We start from the raw sequence: 25,600 nt of genomic DNA, 5'->3' as shown, positions 1-25,600 counted from the left end.
CGTTGGCTTGTGCGGGTAGGCAGCATGAAATTCATGGACCAGACAGGGGGCGGAGACATCACGTGAATGCACCCACTCATCCTGAGAAGAACTGAAGTGCTTCCAACGAACCAGATATTGGAGGGATCCATGATGGATACGCGAGTCCAAGATTTTGGAAACCTCAAAATGCTCCCCACCGCCACCATCACAGGCACTTTGGGTGGTGATTCGGGATGCCACTCTGAGGAGGGAACATGCGGTTTTAACAAACTGACATGGAACACGGGATGGATTCTTTTTAATTACTTTGGGAGAGAGAGTTCCACAGTGACCGGGTTGATAACGTGGGAAATGGGGAATGGACCCACAAACTTGGCACTGAGTTTGCCACATGGGCGGGTTGACCGTAGATAAACCGCATCTCCCACCCCGTATTCCTTACCTGGCGACGGTGCTTGTCAGCCTGAGCTTTATATTTGCGTTTGGCACATTCCAGATTTTTTATTAATCACGGCTAGGTTAAAAATATTGTCGAAGGCTTTCACGGTCAGAGTTCATTGGTTCTTGTAGGATATCAGGGCTGTGTGACCGGGGTCTTGGTATTTTCTTTCCTGACGTTTCGCCAGCAGCTGTGGCAGGCACCTTCAGAGGAGTAACACTGAAGGACAGTGTCTCTCGAGAAGATGCTTGCCACAGCTGCTGGCGAAACGTCAGGAAAGAAAATACCAAGACCACTGTCACACAGCCCGGATAACCAACAAGAACCATGGCCAGGTTGTTTGAATCGTATGCACCCAGGTAGCCACATCTCCACCTCCCTCCTCCCCAGATAAGTCAACAGACACAATGGGGCCAAAGTCTTGTCCATACACAGCCCGAAAAGGGCTAAATCCAGTGGACTGGTGCACAGCATTATTGTAAGCATACTCAGCAAAAGGCAACAGTTCTACCCAATCATCTTGGTGGTAACTGACCTAGCAACGTAAGTAGCATTCCAACACAGCATTCACCTGTTCTGTTTGGCCGTCAGTTTGGGGATGGAAGGCGGTTGTTCTACTCCAACCAACTTTAAGAAAGCTCTCCAGAACTTAGCCACAAAACTACTTCCGCGGTCGCTGACCACCTTGCGCGGAAATCCATGTAGGCGGAAGACGTGCGTCACAAAAAGGCGGGCTAGTTTTGGGGCAGAAGGAATACCTGCGCAAGGTACCAGATGCACCTGTTTCAAGAACAGGTCCGTGATTACCCAGAGTACAGTTTTTCCCTCGCTGAGGGGTAGATCGGTCATAAAGTCCATCGCGATTACCTCCCAGGGTCTAGTGGAGGTTTCCAAAGGCTGTAACAGTCCGGGCGGTTTGCCTTGGGGTCTTTTGGCAGCAGCACACTGGGCAACTATGGATGAATGAATCCACATCAGTCCACATGCCCGCCCACCAAAATTGCCTCCTCAACAGATGTAAGGTTTTTAGAAACCCAAAGTGTCCCGGCAGTTTTGGCTCCATGGACCAAACGCAGAACCTCCCTCCGCAGTCCCTTAGGCACATAAAACTTAAGAGTCTTTAAACCAATAACCCCCGCGTTCAACCAGAGACGTTGGAAGGGTGTTTGCAGACAGTTCAGCTTGGCAACTGCAACAGAGGGATTCCTTAAAGGACTCGGTCAGGCCCTCCATGTCTGGCGCAGAGGGCACTGCGTCAGCAGGCTTCAGCGCAGGATGAGACGTCAATGCCGGGGGGGGGGGGTTGGGTGGACGGCTGTCCTCCGGGACTGGCATCTTGGGACTGTGTGGGGGGTGGAACCAGAGCCGGCGAAGGAGGCGTAGATGGGCCGACCAACGGGGTCGGGCTTAGGACCCCCCCCCCCCGTGGAGACTGTGATGAGAGTCGGGTCTGCGACCGGGTTTGCACCGCTAAGGTGGGCAGTGAACTCCTCTGAGCTGGAGTGAAGAGGGACTCTGTGGGGCATTCAATTTTGGTAGGGTATTGGAGCAGTTGGGATAAAGCATCGGCCAGCAGGTTTTGCTTTCCTGGCATGTATTTTAACACAAAGCGGAATTGAGCAAAGAAGTCCGCCCATTGTACCTGTTTAGCGGACAGTTTGCGAGCCTGTTAACGCTTCCAGATTCCTGTGATCGCTCCACGCTTCAAAAGGGACCTTAGAACCTTCTAAGAACTGTCTCCACACTGTGAGGGCATGCTTGACCGCGGCTGCCTCTTTTTCCCAGATCGGGCAATTGAGCTGAGACTGCGTGAACTTCTTGAAGAAGTGCACGGATGAGGGTGGCCATCCCCCCCTCGCTGTAGCAATGTACCCCCCATCGCTATGTCAGAAGCGTCTACCTGGACTATAAACATCTGTTCAGGATCAGGGTGTTTCAATACCGGTTCTGAGGTAAACAGTTGCTTGAGACTGTCAAAAGCAGTTTGGCATTGGGGGGTCCAATTCACTTTAGCCGACAGTAGGACCGCAGCGCTCCCCTTTCCTTTAGTCTTAAGGAGGTCTGTAATGGGCAGAGCGACCTGAGCAAAGTTGGGGAGGAACCCCCTGTAGAAATTCGCGAACCAGAGAAATCGTTGAACCTGTATACGGGTTGAGGGTGGTTCCCAACTGGTTACAGCTTGTATCTTTTCTGGGTCCATCGTTAGTCCTTGATGTGAAATTATATAACCCAGAAAAGTCAACTGTTTTTGGTGGAACTCACATTTGGACACCTTAGCATAGAGTTGATTGTCTCTAAGACGTTGCAATACTTCTCTAACCAGGGCAACGTGCTCTTTCATGGTCTTAGAGTAAATGAGGATGTCATCTAAGTAAACCACCACTCCTTTATACAACAAGTCATGTAGAATCTCGTTAATGAGTTGCATGAAGACCCCCGGAGCCCCCTTTAATCCGAAAGGCATCACCAAAAATTAAAACATCCCGAAACAACTGGAAAAGGTTGTGAGGGGTTCGTCCCCTTCTCTGACTCTGATTCTATAATAGGCTTCGACCAGGTCCAATTTAGTAAAAATGCGTCCTTCTTTTAACTGTCCCAAGAGATCGGAGATTAGAGGAATGGGGTAGGCATTGGTTTGGGTGACCGCATTGAGTTTCCGAAAGTCAATGCACAGGCGCAAGTCACCGATTTTTTTGCGTATGAAGAAAGCGGGGGCTGAATATGGAGCGGTAGAGGGTTGGATAAAACCTCGAGCCAGATTCTTGCCTAAGAACTCACGGAGCACTGCTGTTTCAGAAGCGCTCATGGGATAAATCTTGCTTTTCGGCAGTTTTCCCTCCCCCACCACCTCAATAGCACAGTCAGACCTGCGGTGGGGGGGGGTAGCACATCACACTCTTGTACGTTAAAGACATCCGCAAAATTCTGATATTCGGCAGGCAGTTGGGATGGCCCGGGGGCGTCTGAAACCAAGGCAGGGGTCAATGGAAGTACGGTTTTAACAGCTACTTCGTACCGATGTTGTTCGCAACCAGGGCTGGAAAATGACAACGTCTCGGCCCCCCAGTCAATGGAGGGGCTGTGTCCTTTCAGCCAATTTATGCCCAACACCACAGCGTACCGAATATTGGGGGCTATAGTGAAGTCGATTTGCTCCCAATGATGGCCCATGTATGATGGTCAACCGGCCCACCTTTAAAGTCACTGCCATCCATCTGGGCGAATTGAACAGGGTTTGGTAGAGGTACCGTTTTCACCTTGAGTGCCTTGAAAGTGGCTTCATTGATCAAAGAGCGGGCACATCCCGAGTCTATGAGGGCTTTGACTTATAATTGGGGTCCCTTTCTATAATGCTGCAAGACTACATCCACATACAGTTTCCCCCACTTCACTCACCATTACAGGAGCCTTGGGTTTGGCAGAAACATCTGCAGAGGTCTGCGGGGCCGCTCCACTCACCGCAGACCCAGTCCGTTTTTTGAAAGATCCAGGGGAGACTCCAGGTTTAAAGCAGCATCCCAGTGGCGGTCCTCATCCGACGATGCAGAACCTTCCCCTGTTGGGGCAATTGTAATCCGGACCCCGATGGGTAAATTGTAATCCGGGACCCCGATGGGTCCGCTGGCGAGGTCTTGTGTTCCGGCTCCTCGACGTGGAGGGCTGGGGGGGGGGGCTCTCCGTCCCGGTGCGGCACTACGATCCGTTGCGGCGCCTCTCCTCCGAGCGCGTCCTCTTTCCTGAGGTGTCCCCTCCGGGTGAGGAGCAGGAGTCAGTTGCTCCGAACGAAACGGGCAGGCCGCAGCAAAATGGCCCATAGTACCGCAAACGAGGCAGGCTCCCCTTTGAAAGCGCAAGACTCGGTCTTGCGTAGGTGTAGCCGGTCTCCGCGGGGCAGGAGCTGCGGCCCTTGGAGGGGTTTTCTGGTTTCCTCCCTCCTTGGTCCGACGTCGGGCCAGAGTGATGAACTGGCGGCGGCTTTCTACTTCTTCCGCCAGCAGGATCCAATCCTCTAGGGTGGCTGGATCCCATTGCATATAAACCCAGTTCAATATTTCGGGGTGTAAGGCTTTCCGGAAATAGGGCACCCGGGTGGCCTCAGTCCAATCCACAATCCTACTTGCAAGTCTCTGAAACTCATCAGCAAAATCTCTGACTGAAGAGGATCCTTGACGGAGCTGGAGGAGGGCAGCTTTGGCCTTCTCCCCTTGGAACGGGTCCTCAAATCGCCGCCTTAGCGCTCACATAAATTCGTTGAGAGAGTGGATGGATCGGGCCCGGGTGTCGAACTGGAGGACCATCCAATCCGCGGCCTTTCCTACCAAAAGTGAGGAAACGAACCGTACTCTGCTGTTTTCTGTGGGAAAATTGTGCCCCTGTTCTCTCATATAACTGTCCACTTGGTGTAGTAAACAGGGCAATGTATCCACAGAGCCATCATAAGTTACCCGTAAACGGGATTGATTCCACTGCACAATTGGGGCTGGCGGAGGTGGTGCTGGTGGTTGTCCAGGGAGCGGCTGGACCGGTAGCACCGGTTGTCCAGGGAGCATCTGGGTCGGAAGCACCGGCTGTCCAGGCAGCGGCTGGGCCGGGAGCACTGGTTGTCCAGGAGCCGGCTGTGCCGGTAGCACTGGTACCTGGGCTAATTGCGCCGGAGGTGCTTGTGGTTGCTTCAGAGGCACCTGAGTCCACTGTAGCTGGTCGTAGTCAAGCATCAGTAAATCCATTTGGTCTTGCACGCGGGCCAAGCGGTCCGTTAAGTCCCGGTTTTGGAACCGTAGGAGATGGACCTCCTCTTCAGATGCCCCGGTGCGGCGGGCTTGGCTGGCACGGACGTTGGTATTCCACTCATCCCCCTCAGTATAAAAATCCTCCTCATCCGAGTATTCCGGCATGTTGGAAGTGAAGGCAAGCCGTTGTCTGCGTGCCACACCCCGGGGCAGGCCTCGATCCGGGGAAAACAAGGGGAAATACTGTCCTAGTCCTCTGGTCCCCTTCGGGCGCATGTTGGCTCCTGCCGCTGCTCGCGCCCGAGCGGCAGCCACATCGGCCAAAAGTTGCTCCTCCGCTCGCCTTTGGTCAGCAAGGGCTTGATCCGCCTTGAGCTTGGCGGCGGCAGCCGTTGTCACGATCGGTAGGGCATCTTGTTGCAAGAGCAACTCAATCTCCTTGGGCTGGTCCAACAGCGGTTGGACCCGGGCAGCTAGTAGTTTCTCGACGTCGGCCACGGTTGTCGTAGCTGGCGGCAAGTCCAAGAGGACCATAACCGTCCTGGCTGCCACGTTCCGAGCTTCCCGTTGGCACCAAGTGGGATCGGGAACGGTTGACGGGACATTTCCCCCAACAGCTCCTGCCATAGTAGAAAACTCCTCAGGCCCCCGGATTGGGGCCACTGGCGTTTGTGGTAACTCACGGAGGGTGAGCTCCGCCAACAAACGAAACAAGGTAGCTAGGTCCTCTTGCGCCAGCTGGACTTCTTCGAGCAAAGTGTCCAGATGCTGAAGTCGTCCTGGGCAAGTTGGTCAGTGTCCGCAGACTTCAAGGGGGACGCCTCAGCCAGATGACGCCACTGGTCGCTCACAAAGCCAAGCAGCCGGTTGGCCTCCGCGTCAGTTCGCAGTATTTCTTCCAAAACGTCCTGCAACAAAGCGGGGTCCTCGTCTCGCAGCTCACGTCGAGGAGACGAGCGTCCTGGGGAACCCTCCAGGGCTCCAACCACGGTCTATGCGCTCTGGGAGCAAGTCCTCTGCTTCACCCGAGGTCCCGGCGATCCCCTTAGGGCTCCAGCCAGAGACAGTCCACTCGGGGAGCACGGCTTATGCTCCAACCCGAAACCCAGGCGAACCCTCCAGAGCTCTAGCCAGGGATTAAAATCCAGGTAAAAAAGGTAAGGAGAGGATGATTAGTGCCATAATGTAAGCACTTGCCCTGTGATGGCACTAATGAGAACTAAGAGCATGGTACAGGGTATATATGAAATCAAAAGCATTGGATGCCATGAGAACCCCCCTCCCCTTGAGGTAAGATTCACACAGAGTCCAGAGTTAAAACACAAGTTGGCAGTTGCTACAGTTGACCTTGGCCAGCACCTGCACTAAGCATAAACATCTTCGGTCAGACCTCGTCTGGCATTTCCTGTACAGGCTAGGCCTGACAGTTAAGGCATCTGTTGACAGCTACTTCCAACTACCCACATGTAGACTATATAATTATTATTTATTACATTTCGGAAAAACCAAGAAAATTACCTAGAGGGCCTTTGAAAATTACCTTTACCTTCAGTCCAGATGTACACAAACTGATCAGAGTAAAAGCTCTGTTATCTGGTACTTGATTATCCAGAAAGCTCAGGATGGAGGGGCGAGTTCCCCCCCTCTCCCTCTGGGCAAAAGCGCACCCTACTCCTGTCTCTGCAGAAGGAAAGCTTGATGCCTCCAGGTGCTGCTGGGCTCCTGAAAGCCGGTTGACACCATCCCTGGGGGCCTCCCTCCGTCCCCCTAAGCCTGCCCTGAGCTGTGGAGAGGCACCTTTGCTGAAGGAGTCCTGAGCAGCTGGCCCGTTGGCTGGCCTGTGCGCAGGAGGGCTCCGTGGCTTAGGGGAAAGTGCACCGCCAGATGTAGGGGCTGTTGCCATGGGGTTCCCTATTTGGGGGGGGGTTGGTAGCTGTGGATTCCTCTGCGGCAGAGCAATAAGCTTGAATATTCAGCACATTTGATTAGCCTGAATCCCCTTTCCCCAAGGGTGCAGGATAACAAAGCTTTTACTGTACATCCCTGTGTATGCCCCTTCGGATTTAAGCTATACTCTCAAAAGCAACACATAATGACTTGGTCCTCACCTTGAACTCCTTGATGATGGTATAGATGCTCACGGGGGCTGGTTCTTGCTCTCTGCTGGGACGGGAATCTGTCACAATCTCTATCACTTGCTCCAAGGCGAGTCTCATTCTGTGAAAGACTGCTGCTTTGTTCACACGGGCAGATTCACAGTCAGGGTGCCTCAGACAGGTCTTGGAAACAATTTGTTTTAAGTTAACCAGATGCCCCTGTGCAGTCTGTGTGCCTCTTCCTGCCTCAAGCGAGTCAGGCAAAGGCCGACTATCGGTCCCATCAATTAGCCATTCGTGGCATTTGTCAACATTTCTGTCACTGCCCTTTGGCTTGCCCCCCAGCCTCCTCACGCGCTGACTGATGTAGTTTCAGTCAATTCCTTCCCTGCGTATTGCAGGGCCAAAGGAGGCTTCTGACTGCAGCTCACAAATCTGTGCTTCACAAAGACAAGAAGAAGAGAAAATGTGTTACCTTGGAAGCTGTGAGAAGCATCATGGTGCACTTTTCCAGAATAGCGCGAGCAGCTGCCATTTTAGCCTTTTTCTTTTCATCCTTCAGATCCTGAGGAAACAAAAAAGAAATGTTCTTGCTGGAAGGCAATCAAACGGTTTTGCATGGGAATTGATCTGCTGAGGGGGGACGATGAATTTCTGAGAAACAGTCTTATCCTAAGCCCCGCCTCTGAATGACTTAGGAGGGCGACTAAGTACTACACCCGTATCAGTGGGAGACACACTGGTGTAATGGGAAGATTTGCTGGCACCAAACCACACCGGCACCAGCTGCATCCCAGAAATGGGGGGTGTTATCGACGTGTCGGGGATGGAGTGAGGCTTAGCCAGCATCCTAAACATCCCTGGCTGACATTCCCTTCCCCCAGCACAACAGTGAACCAGCAACAACCTTGGTGTGTCTTTTCCAAGAGCCATGCAAATTTTCCCCTGCCAGTTTAACTAGCGTGGCTCTCCCAAATAATCTCAGAACTGCAATGTGGGGAAGGTGGCCACAGTCCCTTCACAGAAATACAGTCTCCAGCGATCCTTGAGGAAACATTCCCCTTAGTCAGCTGTATTTTAAATACGCTGAGTTCAGCTTGATTTCATGCACCAGGGCTGTGACCATGTTCTTGTGCTTTCCCTCCCCCTTCAAAGCACATATGTGGGGTGCTGGTCTGAATGGGCATTTGGGAATAAAGGAGTCAGCCTCTTCCTCCTGTACTTTCCCCGATATTAACCTTGCTCTGCCCTCTCAAAACTGCTATTAGTTCCACATAGGCAAAAAAATAAAATACTGGTACAGCATCTCTAAAACTTTCTCTTGCAATTATGTCAAATCCACGGGGATGGAATCCAAGAGTCTCAAAAGGAAACACAGTAGAATAAGACAACAAAGATTATACCAACATCTCTGGACTTCTTTGTGTCTATTATTCTAGATCCAACAGACTGGTACACCTCTTGTTCCTGTCTTTGAGGATACTTAGAATCATAGAGTTGGAAGAGATGACCCCCACACAATGCAGGAAATTCACAACTACCTCCCTCCCACCCACCCCAGTGACCCCTACTCCATGCCCAGAAGATGGCCAAAGTGCCCTCCCTCAGACTTGCCTCAGACCGGGGGCCCCAGGCTCCTTCGTGGGTCCTTTGCAATGAGTCTTCCTCTTGGGTATCATGATATATGTGGCTTGTACTGAATCATGAACAGTCTCTCCCATATTTGAACTTGAAGGAAAATATGAGACATCCCCCCAATTGGGACATCTGATTCAGAGACATCAGCCTGCCAGAGGCAACAAGCTTGCATATACCAAGAAACAGGATACTTCCATTAAAGAGGATTCTCAAAATGGAAGATAACCTCCAGACTACCGAATGTGCAGCAGTGCCTTCAGAGGGGAATCTATGCACCAATGGAGCAAAATTTCTCTTGGTTTGGTAACTTGAACACATGAACACAGGAAGCTGTCTTATACTGAATCAGCCCACTGGTCCATCAAGGCCAGTACTGTCTACTCAGACTGGCAGCGGCTCTCCAGGGTCTCAGGCACACGTCTTTCACATCACCGACTACCTGGTTCTTTTTACTGGAGATGCCAGGGATTGAACCTGGGACCTTCTGCATGCCAATCAGATGCTCTCCCACTGAGCCATGGCCCTTCTGTGAGGAACTGCTCTGGTTCTCGTTCTGGTCTGCCCGTACAAGCAGCAGGTCAGATCTTTGCTGAGACTTTGGTTCAGGCTTGGCTGGAATATCCCCCCCTGCGTAGGCCTTGGCTGGAATGCTTCGCTTTCACTCCTCTCACTGTGCCCTCCTCCCTTCCCTGACCTTGGCTTTGAAGAGTTGTAGTAACGAGCTTCTAGATGACTTTGATGTCTGCCTGGTAGTCTGGCTTGGTACAGTTATCGCCCCATTCCCAAAACATGTGCTGACACCTGCGTGGTAGAACTGTTTATAATCTCACTCTTTTGTAAATGCAAGCACTTGCGACTTGGACCGTGTAAGGACCTAGATCTTCCTGATGCCTTTCAATAAACTTACCTGCTTCTGACGGTCGTCTGAGCGAGTGATTTTATGGAAGTTGCCCAGGGGGGCTGGAAAGCCTTACACCTTCCCTCTTTGATGCTGACAGGGCCACCTAGAAGTTACAAAGCAGCCCTGGAGTAAAAGACTCTAAGCCAGTACATGGGTCTAAACCCTCCCCTCCTGGGGAGCTGGGCACGGAGCATTTTACCAGGAGCAGTCATGAGAGGAGCCATATGGCTCAGTGGTACAGCATTTGCTTTGCATACAGAAGGTACTAGGTTCAATCCCCAGCATCTCCACTAAAAGGGGATCAGTAGTAGATGAAGTTACCAGACCTCCACCTGAGTCACTAGAGAGCTACTGCCAGTTAAGGTAGACAATGCTAACCTTGGTCTGACTCAGCACATGGCAGCTGCCCGCAATCACGTGTCTGCTACCCAAGACAAGGCTTTTGTTGTGCTCTGTAGCTCCCTGAAACAAATCGTCCTTCGGAGTGATACCTTGCCTTTGAACAACAAAAGAATACAGGTAGATGTGCAACAAAAAGTTACATCGAAATGCTCTCGATTTAAACAGAGTTCCTAGAGTGAGGTTAGAGAAATGTGCCTATCTAGGGCAAAGGCAGGCAGGTGCAGCTGGATCAACGGCTGGGGCACCTGCAACAACCCATCCCTCTCAACCCCAAAATGAGAACAAAGCAGGAAATAACTAACAGGGAGGGAGAAGAAGGGCGTGGAGCAAAACCCGGCTGCCTTTGCTGGCTGCAAGACAGAACAAAAGTAATCCAATCCACAGAAAGGTTTTTAAGAGCTACAGAAGAATTCTTGTATGGCCTTTGATCCTCTTGGCAGCTCTGCCAAATCTGAAATTCAGCCTGTGTTTACTTCCCTGCTGTAGTTCACGAACTAACTCCAGGATCTTATTTTAACAAAAACCAACCAAACAAAAAAATCTAGATTTCGCACTTACTTGCATGACGACTACAGATGAAGCATTAAGAGAAACACCAAGTAGCTTCAGCTAATCAATGAAACTGTCATTGAATGGACAATTCGGCCATTCTTCTCACAGTCTGACTGTGGCTTTCCTAAGTCTGCAAATTTTGTGTCTCTTTCTTTAAAATGGCTTTTCCAATTACTGATGTCTAGCAAACACTACACAGATATCTTATTTAAAAAGCTATAAAGGAAAGCTATGTCATCAACAAATGTTACACTAAAACATCAACTATTATGACTGGAAGCTCGGTAGGAATGAAGCTCTTCTGTACCAGCAACTGCCCTCAACATGGGAACCCCAGCTGAAGAAAGTGTTCGTTTTCTATATTAGTTGATACAGGCGGATCCTACCCCTTTTAGTTTTTAAAGCTTTATTTTTAAATACAAAAGCAATAAACCATTGCAAATCATAACAGGCCCTCCTTCCTTCACCATGCTCTTTTGATTTCTCTTTTCTAAAAGAGCCGTGTGCTGTTTTCTGGTGCTCAGTAAGTTTTGTTTCATCTCGATATTTCAATGTATAGCTGGAGACAAACTGGACGACAATTACATCTAAATTCACCGGCTGGAGGGAAAAAGTGGGATGACGACACTTGTAGATAAAGAGCCACCTTTCAGTACCCTAATTTTTTGTTTAACAAAGAAAAGTTATCAAGAAATCCAAAGCAACATTCCCCATGAAGAGCTTCGGGTGGGCAGCTGTGTTGGTCAACAGAAGAGCAAGACTGGAGTCTAGGAACACCTTAGAGACCAGCAAGATTTCCAGGGTAGAAGATTTCAAAAGATTCCCTATCTGATGAGGGGAGCTTTGACTCTTGACAGCTTATTGCTCATGCTCTCCAAAATCTCCAACAACAATACACTTAAAATGTGCAGTTTCACTCTACATAATCTATGCAAGTGCAATTCAGGACCATCTGTGATCTCACGTCCTGCGCGGATTCCAGCTGCTCCCTTTCAGACGCTTTTTTACATGGGGGCCACTCCTGTCTCACCCCTCCCCCCCCCCCCACCTTCAGTATTCTGTCTCTTGGAAGATTTGTGCCATTAGTGGAAAGAAAGAGGAAGGAAGACAGATTTAAGGTAGCTTAAAGAAGTGTTGGTTTGCCCTATGGTAAACTGAACAAGCTGATACCTGAATGCATTGTGTTTTTTAAAGAGATTTATCTACTGAAAACTCTGGGGAGAAAGGATAGCGTAAACAAAACAAGTGACTGAAACATTCAGCGCTCATAACAGAAAGGTAAAGGTAAAGGTCCCCTGTGCAAGCACCGGGTCATTCCTGACCCATGGGGTGATGTCACATCCCGACGTTTTCTAGGCAGACTTTGTTTATGGGGTGGTTTGCCAGTGCCTTCCCCAGTCATCTTCTCTTTACCCCCAGCAAGCTGGGTACTCATTTTACCGACCTCGGAAGGATGGAAGGCTGAGTCAACCTCGAGCCGGCTTCCTGAAAGCGACTTCCGTCGGGATCGAACTCAGGTCGTGGGCAGAGCTTTTGACTGCAGTACTGCAGCTTACACTCTGCGCCACAGAAAACAATGGTAAAAAAGAAGAGAGCCAAGCTCTGCTGTGAACTGTTTTTTCTCCAACTATGATGATGCAAACAAGCAGCCAATTATCCCATCCAATGTCATGTTCTGGTGATAAAGCCCCCTTACATTCATTGGCTGAGCCGCTGTGATGGCACAGAATGTTCGGGTGCTCTCAGGGACCTAAACAGCCTGCATTCCTGTTTCTGTGAGGGAAGGGAAAGCTGTTTGTTTGGATGCAGCTAGAAATCTCAAATATGAGTGGCTGAGGGCGGGAGGATTCTTCTGATGCTAAAGAAATGGTGCAGACCATGAAACGGACAGAGAAAGAAGAACCTGAAGGAAGGTGCAGAGGAGGGGCTCACCAGAGAGGCGAGTCCCAAAAATCCACGTTTAAAGAGAGGCTGGGCTGAATGCAGCAGAGGGCTTGGGGGGTGGGGGTGGCTAGCAGGACCACAGGATGCTGCAGCACGTGATGGCTGAGTCATGAAAATGGAGCCAGTTTGGGCTTCTGCTGTAATGGCAGCATTGTGATCCCACAACCCACCCACGTGGGCTCAATAATCAACAATCCAAGATCAACGTGGACAATGGATGCAAATTTGGGGGCTTTGGTTAAATCAATGGCCTTCAACAAGCCAAGCTCAAAAGATCTGGTCACTGAGGCAGTCCAGAGTACATTCCAACTGTCATGTTCATGTTATCTGGGGCAACTAAAATTCCTTGCCCCACTTAGGATGCCCACTCACCAAGATAACTTAGTAAATTCCCTTTTCAGCCACTTTGTAAATGTGCTCAGCAATTTAGAGTACATTCAAAGCATTCTTGCCAGCTCAGACTGAGGATCCCTCCCTCCCAGCATCTCTTTCCCAACACTACCCAGTCCCGACCCCCTGCCCCAGGAAATGCACTGTGGAAGATAAACTGCCCCCGCACATGCAACACACAAAACACACAATTTGTTCCAAGCATCTAGCAAGTTACCTATCTGTGCCAAGTAAATTACACACAAAAAGGTATGAAATAGCAAATGGGAATTTTAAAGTTGACAGAAGGCAGACAGCTGTTCTGTATATAGGAGGGCAGATTGCTATAACCATAAAAATATTGATTGGAAACTGAAGACAACTTTTGTACCACTAGGTTTCTTAAATATTTGACGTAATATCTTTACCATTTCAGAAAATAACATGTGATACATTGTTTTTTTAGGTACTTAATGCTCACTTCCCTAGAGATGGACCTCTTTTTACAGCCCACAGCAATGCTCATTGGAACCAACTTTAGAATGTGCCTCTTTCCAGTGTCTTTTTCTATTAGGGTACCTTCTTCATACAACTATTCTGCCTTGTCCTGTCCCTAAATTACAAAAAAGCAAATAATCTCAACAAGAAAGCTGGTAGGCCTTACTGGGCCAACTGGTATTCCCCACAAGATGGAAGGCAAATATCCATTTTCTTTCATTAGTAGGTGAAGTAATAAATATATTACTTCAAATATATATGTCTCAGTGAGAAAAATGGGCTATAAATAAAATAAACAGTTAAATAAATAGTAGTCAGCCAATTGCAGAGATCAGGTAATACTAGGCATTAAACAGGGGTAAAAAGTCATCTAATCCTAGACAGAGAGTGGATGACGCCTTGAGGTGCCGCCTGGCAGTTGATAGCCCCAGACTGGATCCGAAGGTGGACATTCTGCCAGTGCTTCTATGGGCAGAGGAAGGGAGGGCGACGCCCACTGATTTCCCCCTCCCAATGCAGACTCCCTAGTTCGGCCCTCACTCTGTTCACTGAGGTCCCCTTGATACCCCACAGGACGGACTAGGGTCCGTGGGCCAAGGGGGCTTCAGGCCTAGGATCTAACTCGTGAATGACTGTGCGGTCTGATGGTTGATGAAAGTGTTTTCCTAGCAGTTTTTTCTGTACAAAGAAAAGCAGCCATAATCTGTTCATAACAGGGTCATAAATTCAGTTTCAAGAGGTTATATGTTTGCATTAAGTTTAGATCTCATTTTAAATCAGCTTATTTTAAAAAGACCTTATTATAGCTGAAAAAACAAATTTAAACTATTTTTTTAATCACAGTTGAGAACACATGATTTTAATTATTATTTTTTAAACATTGTTTACTTTATTTATATCCTGCCTTCCACAATGGGGACCCAAAGTGGCTGACATCACTCTCTTTTCCTTCGTTTTTTCCTCACAACAACCCTGTGAGGTAGGTTAGAGTAAGAGAGTGTCACTGGCCCAAGTTCACCTAGCAAACTGCCACGGCAGAGTAGGGATTTGAACCTGGTGCTCCCAGATACTAGTGTGACATTCTAATCATCACACCATGCTGGCTCTCATAGGATATATTTTTGAGGAGTACTTACATTTTGTCGATCTCCAGTTAAATGGGCAAATTCCACCATTTCGTTTCCAAACTGACTGAATATTTGCACAAATTCTTGAAAAGTACTCACTTTCTCTAACTGTTCCATTGTTAAAAGTACCTGTAAAATATATTGAGTATGCTATAAATGATGAATTTATAAAATCAATGCAAAAAACTTTTGGAATTTCCCCAAAACATTATGAGATAAAAAATAAGGCCAAAGCCAATGTTGCAAAATAGGTAACAATATATTTTATTAGTGTTTCACGCAAGGGGCTTCTTCAGGGGAATCTGTTTTTCAGAGCAGAGTGTAAGGTCAGTGGGCCACTGGGCCTGGCCTTATTTTTTTTATCTCCTGTGCCAGAGTCATTGTTACTTCTCCTTCCCAAAACATTATGAACTGTTTCATCTTTTCAGCATCAAAATGGCATTTGACCTTCCAACTCAAGTCACGTGTAGCCTTTAATTCTCCCTGAATAGTCCAACCATATGCTGTGCTGCAGAGCAATATGCACCGAGAAGAGCTTGCTTTCTCATTCCTCCAGATGTGACTATTACACAAGGCAATAATATCATTTTTATTCAACTCTCAAGCCAGATTTTGAATACCTTGTTTCTGGAAGTTATAATCTGCTTAATCACTATTCGGTCAGCCAGCACCAATACTTTAGTCACTGAAGAAAGCAGCAATCGGGCAGCTTTTACAACTCCGGTTTTGTCCGTAAAAATGGTTATCTGGCCATCAGATTCCGGATGATCCAAGGCTGCTACATCAGTAAGCTGAGCAATCGTCTCCCCTACAAACAAAGCGAAGTACAGCAATTGATGTTTTATTGGAGCTATTCCAAGAACTGGATAGAATCGAAGCATGAGCGGAAGGCAGACATCCACGGAAAAGTCCAGAGAGCTACTAAAGGAAATGCAATATCCTCCCAAATCTTTTTTTTTAACAGTGACCCACCTCAGTCTCTTTGCTGAGGCCCCTTGCTCCATCTCTATTGTTGAAACTAGGAATTATAGAGATCGTGCAGCTGGAGGGTTGCCAACTCGAGGTTTGAAAATTCCTGGTGATTTGGGGGTACAGCCTGGGTAGGGAGGGGTTTGGGGAGGGGAGGGACCTCTGTGTGGTATAATGCCATAGAATCTCCCCCTCCAAATTGGCCATTTTCTCCAGGGGAACGCTCACTTTAGTCTCGAGATCAGCTGTAATTCTGACAGAGTCGTAGCCCCCGCCCACCCGAAGGCTGGCAACCTGAAGCTACCAAAGGCTGCAGCTTTCACATTTCACATGAAGCCGCCAAAGACTGAGTCAGGCTCCTGGCCTACCAGAGTCAACCTTGCCTACTCTAACTGGCAGCTGCTCTCCCGGTCCTTCACACCCCCTTTTTCCTGGGGATGCCAGATATTGAACCGTGTGGACCTTCTGCAGGCAAAGCTACTGGCTCCACCACCGAGCCACGGGCCCCACCTCCCGCAGCCTCAGCCCCGAATCTGTGCCTATACTTTTCCACGTCATGACAGGCACACTAAAACATGAGTCACAATCCCATGGTGTTGGGCTCTTTTCTCACCCCATCTCCATTTTGTTGTAACCTTGCAGGCTGCGAGGAGGCCCTGATGATGCAGGAACATTACGTTACAGATTCAGATTCACTATAGAGAGGAAAGTGGTGAGTTTTCAGCAAAAGCGCGCCATCTCCAAAAATGCCCAATGGCACTTTTCAGTGCTGCAAGGCCAATGAGAAGGTTTTTTTTTTTTTTTTTTTTTGAGGGGGGAACTGTGCACCTTCTTGATGCCTAGTTTGCCTTTTCCAAGCCCAGCGTTTCTTCATCATGGTTTGTTCTGTAGAGTGGTCCCTGAAAATGGAGGAATTGGCCAGCCCTGTTTTAGACAAGGAGGCAGCTGGGATTTTGTGCCTCTCCGTCCCATCCCCCAAACCTACCCCAAAACTTGAGGGATGGGAAGCCACAGATGATATCCTGAGGAGTCAATGGAACTATAATCCCAACCTCTGCTTATACCAGGGATGGGGAACATCAGGCCCGCGGGCCATTTATGGCAGCCCTCGGGAGCTCCAGGGCCCTGCCACAGAAACACAGCGTGGCACGGCCCTCCCTGAAGCTGCAGCGTGCAGGAACACTGCGGCCCCTTTAAACCCCCTCTCGCCGACTGTCAGCTGTTAATCAGCCAGAGGAGCGGGGAGGGAGAAAGACGCTTCCCCCAAGCCGGGAAGGCGAAGCGTTCCTGCACACCACGGCACAAGAGTTTAAACCTCTCTCGCTGCTGAGAGAGGGGGGGAAGAAGAGGAAAAAGCCAGCCGCTCCCGGCGGAGCATGAGCTTGGGAGCCGATCAGGTGGAGGACTTTTGTGGACTGCGGGGGGGGGGGGGGGAGAGGTGGAAAGGCTGAAGCCCAGTCGCATGGAGCCGGCTGTGTGTGTGTGTGAAAGCTTTTCTCTCTTTTCTTCCTTTTTCTGTCACTCTCTCTCCTATTCTTTCTCTCCTCTTTTTCTGTCTCTTTCTTTCTCCCCCCTTTCTCTTTTTTCTTTTTTTCTCTCTCCTTCCCTTTTCTTTCTTTCTTTCCTTCCTTCCTTCTTTCCCTGCTTCCTTCCTTCCTTCTTTCTGTCCTTCTTTCCTTCCTTCCTTCCTTCCCTGCAGATCAACCGCAGGCTGCAAGCTGCGCCCCCCTGGCACCTCGGTTGCCTAGGCCCACCGCTAGCTGCCCTCCCACCTGGGAGGAGGCGGAAGACCTGGGGGAGCAGAGGCACCTTCCAAGCCTTCTCTGCACAGCCTCCCCTAGGGTTTCCAACCTCCAGGTGGTGGCTGGAGATCTCCTGCTATTACAACTGATCTCCAGCCAATAGAGATCAGTTCCCCTGGAGAAAATGGCCACTTTGGCCATTGGGCTCTATAGCTATGAAGTCTTCCTCCCCAAACCCTGCCCTCCTCAGGCTCCACCCCCAAAACCTCCCGCCAGTGGTGAAGAGAACCTGGCAACCCTAGCTTCTCCCCCCCCACACACCAGGAGATCTACGCCTGGTATGCCCCCCCCGAACGATGTTATACATATGCAAATGGCCCTTGGCAGAAAAAAGGTTCCCCACCCCTGGCTTATACTGTAGCATCAAAAACTGGTGAGGAGCCAGGTCGCCTCACATTTCCTCTGGGTGAACACACTGTCCTCTAACTAACTGGCTGCTCCGACAACTTCAGCAAACAGCAGAAGTCCAAGCTTGGAAGGCCTGTCTGCAGGGGGATGGGACGGGAGGTACAACGCTCCAAACATCCAAAGGACTGAAACGGCATCTCTCCATTGCAAAAAACAATGGGCCCCCAAATGGCTGCGATCCCCAACTCCCTGGCTTCTCACTGCAAAGAGGCTTGCAATCCTCCTGGCCTCCTCCAAACCCACCTGCTAGCTTTGCTTCAATGCAGGCAGCAGCCATCTCCTCCTTCAGCTCCTGGTTTTCCTGGGCAATCGCTTCACCCACGGTCACAAATCTCCCAACCGCCAGGTTTACAGACTGGCCCACTCGCTGGATCACTTTCAGAGTCCTCTCTGACCGCTTTGGTTTATCCTTATGATTGATGAGCGTGGTTATCTGTACACAAAGATATGAAACTAATTATGTGTGCGAGAGGCACTTTTAGCATGAAGCGTACCCAAGATGTTCAACTGAAGACCACATCCAAAAAGAAAGAAAAAAATAACTGAAACGATTTCCCTTTCACAACCTTCCTGAGTGAAGGTTCACGCTACAACAGATCCTGTCACCTGCCACCTGCCAAAGGGGTTTGGCTGCAATCCACTAAGACCAGATCCACATGCTTGTCAAATGAATGGCTTTCTTCAGACAGCAAAGGAACGAGCTTTTGCCTTTCCCATTCAACAACACAATGCTATCTGTGATCAGGGTTGCCAACCTCCAGGTGGGGCCTGGAGATCCCCTGGAATTATAACTCATCTCCAAGCAACCAAGGTGACTTCTCCTGGATAAAATGGCTGCTTTGGAGGATGAACCTTTATAGCATTAAAACCCACAGAGGTCCTTCCTCTCCCCAAACCCACCCTCCCAGGTTTGAACCCAAAATCTGCTTCAATTTCCCAATCCAGTGCTAACAACCATATCTGTAAAGCAGGCACTCCACACAGAGGCCGGAGTAGCATCACATTCACCCCTCAAGTCACACTTCTGCAAGGTGCACTTGCTTCACACATTCCATCTTGCACATGGTAGAGGGAAAGGGGGCTACATCTGCCACTCCAGAGCAGAAAGAGGATCACCAGGCACAGCAACGATATGCATCAGGCCTAAGACAAGACAGGTATCAACAGGACTATGAACATCTGATGAACCAGATTCCTTCCTACAAAGAGTCAGAGTCAATCTACTTCACCAAATGCCCTTAAGAAACTCTTTTTGGTGCTGCAAACAATAGGTTGGATCCTGCGGCTCGGTTCTACCAGCAAAGGCCTTCTGCAGAAGGTGTAAGGTGCTCATAAGAGCATCTTCCTTTGCGGGAGGCTCCTTCTTGCCAGAAGGAAGCTAGCGGGACCCAACTCTATGGCTACTTCAGGTGTTTACAACTTCCTCCTCTGTGTAGAGAAGTGTGTCGGTCTGCAGCAGAACAGCTAGATTCGAGTCCAGGAACACCTTAGAGACCAACAAAATTTGGGTGGGATGAGCGTTATGAGAGTCTGACCAAGGGCGTGTCTGATCAAGGGCGCTTTGACTCTCGAAAGCTCACCCTGAAAATCTCATTGGTCTCTAAGGTGCTTGTGGACTCGAATCTAGCTGTGTTTGTATTGTAGAATGAAACAGCAAACAGGATCACTGTCTGATACTGTGTGATCCCCTCTCTATATTGGTTATAGTATACCATGCCTAAGATAACTTGTCAATCACGTAGTTCTCTAATTCTGTGATTCAGTGCTCCTGTATGGTTCATCGGCCACTCTAGCCTGCCCGACTGCACTGGTTACATCCTGCAATCCACCTTGGATTTGTAGACAGACTACAAACTTTGTAGACAGACTACAAACAAAGCAAATAAAGTAAAGTTGAGTGCAAACAATTAAAAATGAATAGTTACCCCACATTAACCAGCCCCAGATTTAAATCTCCAAACTCAAAACATCATAAATGCTGAGTGTGTGTGTGTGTGGGGGGGGGTTGTGTCATTTTGAATGGTTTCTTTTAGGTTTTATGGAACAGCAGCTTTACATAGCTATACTATTTTGGATGCCTCTTAGCAAGTAACTACATCATTAGTGAAGCAGAATATAAGCGTCCAGCACACACCCAAAAAGCGCATAACCTAGTTAAAACAAAATATTTATACCTACTATAAATAAAATCACATGCTACAAGTTTACATGGATGATCGTGTATTTCTAGTAGACTATTTGTTATGCGTGCTAAAATTAATAGTCAAAGATTTCTTTCAAACAAGGTCTCCTTTCACTGTGGCAGGAGACCAGCGAATGGTGTCAGGACCTGTTTATATGATGTTATCTTGGGATAATCACTGACCTCCTAAACTCAAGGCTCAAATTTGCTAATAGTGTGGAGAGCCAGAGATTAGAGTGTCTGGCTAGGATCTGCGAGACCCCGGTTCGAATCCCCATTCTGCCACAGAACCTTGCTAGGTGACATTGAGCCAGTCACCCTCTCTCAGCCCAGCCTCCCTCACAGGATAAGATGGGGAAGGGGGGATCATGTATGCTACCCTAAGCCCCATGGATGGAGGGCAAGATAAAATGTACCAAAGAGAAACAGAACACATTCCAGGTGTAAAATGAAAGGATGGTGTAAGAAACAAGAATCAAGAAACCCAATCTGACTAGGGGCTCTTTTTTACACCTTGCAAAGTACACTAACACTGCAGACAGAGCAGGACTGAACAGAAAGCAGAGCCCAGTTTAAACGCAGTGATGAGCACATGCAAAACAGCACGCATGCAATCTCCTCGCCCATCAAGGTCACATTTAAATAAGGCAAGATCTACAAACAGGACAGAATTAGATGGTGGAGTGGAATGTACCATTTCAAATGAAGAGGGGAGGAAGGCAATTTTTGACAGACGCTGCACACTAAAGGAACTTCCTACAAGTGGCACATCCTAGCCCATTTTTCTCCCTGCTGTGCTGGCTTCCTACTTGATAGGAAACTGATTTTTTTACATACAGGAATATTCAAAAATGCAATCTTTCTCCCAAGGTCCATAACGGGATACTTCATTTTACTGTGCCTCAATATAACAAATTCAACAAGAATCTGACAAGCAGGATAATGGTAAAATTGTCCTCACCACTTGACAAAACAGAGGGGAGCCAGATACCAAACAGATCTATTACGGCAAGTCACTACTCTCTAATATTCACAATTCTGTAGAGAAACAGATTAGAAGAAGAGTTAGTTTTATATGCTGACTTTCTCTATCTTTTAAGGAGAATCAAACCAGTTTACAATCTCCTTCCCTTCCTCTCCCCACAATAGACACCTTGTGAGGTAGGTGGGGCTGAGAGAGTTCAGAGACTGGCCCAACTTTGGAGGAAAGTGTAGAAAACCAAACTGGGGCTCCGTAAAGAAGAAAAGATCTAATTTTTGCCTTATAGACTTCCAGAGCTAATGGAATAGATTGCCTTCCTGAATGATAGAAAAATCTCATAATTGCAGCTAAATGGTCTTTAGTAGACTCAAGATGATGAAACTAATGAGATTTCCACTTATTGGAAGAGGCAAAGTAGAAGCCTAAGTAGTTGAAGCTGGACACTTGCTCAGTCCAATGCCCGTCCAGAACCCAGTGATTTACTTTCCGTTGTAATGGGTATTTCTGATAACACATTTTTCATTTAGCATAATTAATAGAAAGCAGATTGTCGTGACCGTACGAGGCAAAAGCTTGGAGAAGTTCTCTTAATCCCACCCTCGAGCAGGAAAGAAGGGCTGCGTCGTCTGCATAAAAACTGGTATTGAATGAGCAGCCAAACTGGTAGTGTGGAAATAGTTGGCTTGCAATTTATTAGGTAAATCATGTAAGATAGAGATTAAATAGATCAGGGGCTATGATACATCCCTGTCTAACTCCTTCTGTAACCAGAACTAGATTTGAGAAATGATCAGTTATGGGACATTTTACTCTCATGGAAGCTGAGGTGTGTAAAGAAACAATCAGATGTAATAATTGTTTGGGAGTTCCCAACTGATTCAGTTTATTCCAAAGCCTTGTGAGGGAGATGTTATCAAAGGGCCACTGTGAGATCCATTAAAGCAGTAAACAATTTCCCCTCAGGATATGATGTACATTTGTCAGCAAGAGAGGATACATGCATGATGTAATGTAGATGAACCTTTTTTTTTTAAGCCAATTTGTTCCGGACCAGGTATTCAGGTTGTAGCTCCAACTACGAAGTTTCAATTGTAAATGGGCTGCATACAGCTTTCCTGGTATTGATAGAAAGCTGATTAGTTGGCCAGACAGTGAGGTAAATTTAAGTTACAGACGACATATAACAATATATGAAAAGAAAAATTCAAAACAATCTTACATAACAACCAAAAAAGAATACAAGAAATAAGTTTTTACAAAAGCCAAAACCAGCTTAATTAAATTAATTGTTCCTAGTACATTATCTATACAACCACTTTCATTTTTCAAAATCACAGAATTGTATGTTCTTGTTACCCTTTCAATATCTTAAGATTTTTTGCAATAAACTGAATCTTAGCAACTTTTACGTTTCCTTAACTCTGACGGTCTCGGCTTCGATTTCCATACTTTCAACCATCTTTTCAAGGGTTGCCAGCAGCTGGTTGTGGAAGGCCAGCGATATCCCCTTCCACCAGCTTCTTATGCTAGTGCCACACAGAATTAAACTTTTAGGATTCCCCAAAACTCCCCCCCAGCATCATACAAGCCCCACCTGTGGCCTGAAGGGGTACAGTTTAGACCACTGGTTCCCAACCAGGGGTCCGTGGACCCCCAGGGGTCCGTGAGAACTAAATTAAGGTCCACGAAACAAAGTTATAAACCCATAATAAATTAATATTTTCAATTAAAAGTTCTCTATTATAAAATATATATATTCAAATATTATTCTAAGCTTAATGTTTAACTAACAGTTATGATTAAAGTTTATTTTCAAATTCTCGGAATTTTTATTTTGAACCTTGGGGTCCCTGCACTGAACAAAAAAGTCCTAGTGGTCCCTGGTCAAAAAAAGGTTGGGAACCACTGGTTTAGACACAAGGTTAAAAACCTCAGTGAAAACTATAGCAAGTGCACATCTGAAACCTTCCTGTGATCGTTTATGTCAGCACGCTTATTAGTTCACGATAAAAAAGCCTCTGAATCTCATACAAACATTTAAGATTGGAGGGTGGTTCCTCCCTTCCTCCCCACCAACTAAATTTAGAATTAAGACATTTTTCTAGTGCACTAAACAGTATAAGCAAAAGGGAGCATATTTGTCTATGCTCAACTGCAACTGAACGTGATCCTTCTCTTTAGCAACTGGTCACTGGTTTTGGTTTAATGCTGATACATCATTAAATTGAACTTAGAGCTGGACCCCTGCACCCTGTGCCACGTCCTGTCTCGTGCCTGTGCTCACCTTGAGGCCGCTGTCCTCACAGGAATTCCTGACCAGGATTTCAGTCCCACCATCGTCCTGTCACTGTCTTCCTGTTATTTTTTTTTACCAAATCTCCAGTGAAAATGTCACAGGGTGCACTCCTCATGCATTCTCTAGTTCTCCTCCACATTTTTTTCTTTTAATGAACAGCAACACTGCCGAAATTGCACAAATGAAGGATAACAGCAGCTTGTAAGCGATCCCACCAAAATTCCATCTAGTCCAGCCTCCAACAGAACCATACTAGAGCTTTCCACCCATAATAATGTCCCCCATGGAAACCTACCATGCCACAATGAAAAGTGGTGATTATTTTACATATCAAGATATGATTGACGACCTGGGGGAAATCGAACAATTGTCTGTTCTGAAAAGGGAGAGAAAAGATCTAAATTGGTTGACATATCTTCAACTGAGATCCAGGCTTAAAGAGGACTGTTTTAAAACCGTGTAAGCTCTAGCCCTGCGGTAAAACCATAAACAGATTCCAGCAGACGGCAAGTCCAGGAAAGCAGTTTTATTTGGTTAGAATCGACAGGTTACAGAAGCCATATTCAAAAGGACACTAGTAAGGGGCAAAGGCAAGGTGCAGAGCAGATATGGAAAAGCAACAGGAGATAACTGGTAACCTAGACAACCCCCCTCCCAGAGGCAGGAAGGAGCACTTGGCAATTCCCACAGTATGGGAATCTATGAAGACTAAACATGGGGCACAGATTGGCCTTGAACAGAACAGCACAACAGCCCCTGGGAGCAGCACAATCGCACTACCGCATACCATCCCCCTGGCTTGCTCCTGACAAACCGGCAGTTTTGAGACCTCCAACAGAATTCGAAACTATGATAACCAAACATCAAGATCATCTGTTTGGAAGGATTTACAAATTATTACTAAGATATGAAACTGAAATGGAACAGGTAAACAGTGACATGATCAAATGGATGCAGAACTATGGCAAAATGATACCAATGGAGAAATTGGAAGTTTTATGTACCACAGAATTGAAATTTACAGCCAGTGAAGAAGTTCGGGAAAACTGGTACAAAATGTTCTACAGATGGTATCTTACTCCCAATATGATAAAAAAGATGAATAAGACTAGTCAAGCTGCTTATTGGAAATGTGATGCACCAGACAGTTCTTTTTATCATGTATGGTGGACCTGTCCAAAATTACAGATATATTGGAGAAACATCCATCAAGAACTCCAAAAGATGTTTCAGCAGAAATGCCCTTTTGATGCCAAAAATATGCTGCTAGGTATCTCACTTGTAGAACTTCCCACACGATTCAAAGAAATATTAAAATATGCCACCACCACTCCGAGGGTGGTTTTAGCGAGGAAATGGAAATTATCTGTCAGGCCATTGCTGTTTCAGCCTGATCCCTTGACATGACTCTGTCAGGCCTTTGCTGGTTCAGGCCTGGCTCTGGCTCCGTGTCAAAAGACCTTGGTTCACATGCCTGTAAATACTGTGTACACTTCCCTCTGTCCAGCTTCCCGCAGCTGCCTAGTTGTTTGGTCTATGCTTCATGAGAACTCTTATCTCGGTTTTATCTCACTGTTTTACTCTTGTGACTAAAGTGGTTTTAAGCAAACCCAGGTGTCTACTAGTACTTGTGAGGCAGAATACTCTGCACTCAGTGACTGTGTAATACAGTTAGAATGGTTGCATCAACAGTTAATAGATTTACATCTAAGGTGGGATTCGCCTGAAGTGTATATTGTGACAGTACTGCGGCACAGCAGTTAGCAGGTGATCAAGGTATAAGAACCAGAAGCAAACATATCAACATCAGGTACCAGAATGTCAGGGAAGCTGTGAACAATGGGTTTATGTTATTGAAACATTGTGTATCTAGTGACAACGTGGCTGATGTATTTACTAAATGTTTACCTGCAGAAAAGGTTATAAAATTCAGACAATCATTGGGGCTTACTGCTTTGGTCTAGGAGGAGTGTTGGCATATATGAGACTGCAGACTGTAAGATTGTAATAATCTATGTGACAGCTAGGTGACAGCTATAGTCACATGACAGAGCACTGACCGTGCAGAAAAACTGGTCTGAACAAGAATGACTTGGTAACTGGGCAGCTATCAGTTGATTGGCTGGTAGGCTGAGCCAGTAATATATAACTGTATGATACTTGTATATAGTGTGGGTTGTGAGAAAGGAGTTTGCTGGCGGAGCACCTTGACACTATACAAAATAAATAGCACTAATATAAACTGTGCTGACTCTGCTGTGTTCACTTGTGGCGGGGTGGCAA

At 47.3% G+C, this 25,600-nt stretch overlaps 1 protein-coding gene across 1 annotated transcript in view; it reads right to left on the bottom strand.

Annotated features, from left to right (window-relative positions):
* Positions 1-25,600, bottom strand: part of CTNNAL1 (catenin alpha like 1) — a 92,783-nt gene that overhangs the window by 42,074 nt on the left and 25,109 nt on the right. Inside the window, exons 2-6 of the mRNA XM_056862936.1 lie at positions 18,101-18,290; positions 15,299-15,486; positions 14,688-14,807; positions 7,723-7,812; positions 7,260-7,430 (exon numbers count right to left, since the gene is read on the bottom strand). Of these exons, the coding sequence (XP_056718914.1) occupies positions 7,260-7,430; positions 7,723-7,812; positions 14,688-14,807; positions 15,299-15,486; positions 18,101-18,290 (759 nt within the window). The remainder of the gene's footprint in view (positions 1-7,259; positions 7,431-7,722; positions 7,813-14,687; positions 14,808-15,298; positions 15,487-18,100; positions 18,291-25,600) is intronic.

The sequence above is a fragment of the Euleptes europaea genome, chromosome 17, assembly GCF_029931775.1.
Source record: "Euleptes europaea isolate rEulEur1 chromosome 17, rEulEur1.hap1, whole genome shotgun sequence".
NCBI classification, from domain to species: domain Eukaryota; kingdom Metazoa; phylum Chordata; class Lepidosauria; order Squamata; family Sphaerodactylidae; genus Euleptes; species Euleptes europaea.
Note: the sequence above shows the minus strand (reverse complement) of the source record. Positions and strands in the feature narration are given on the sequence as shown.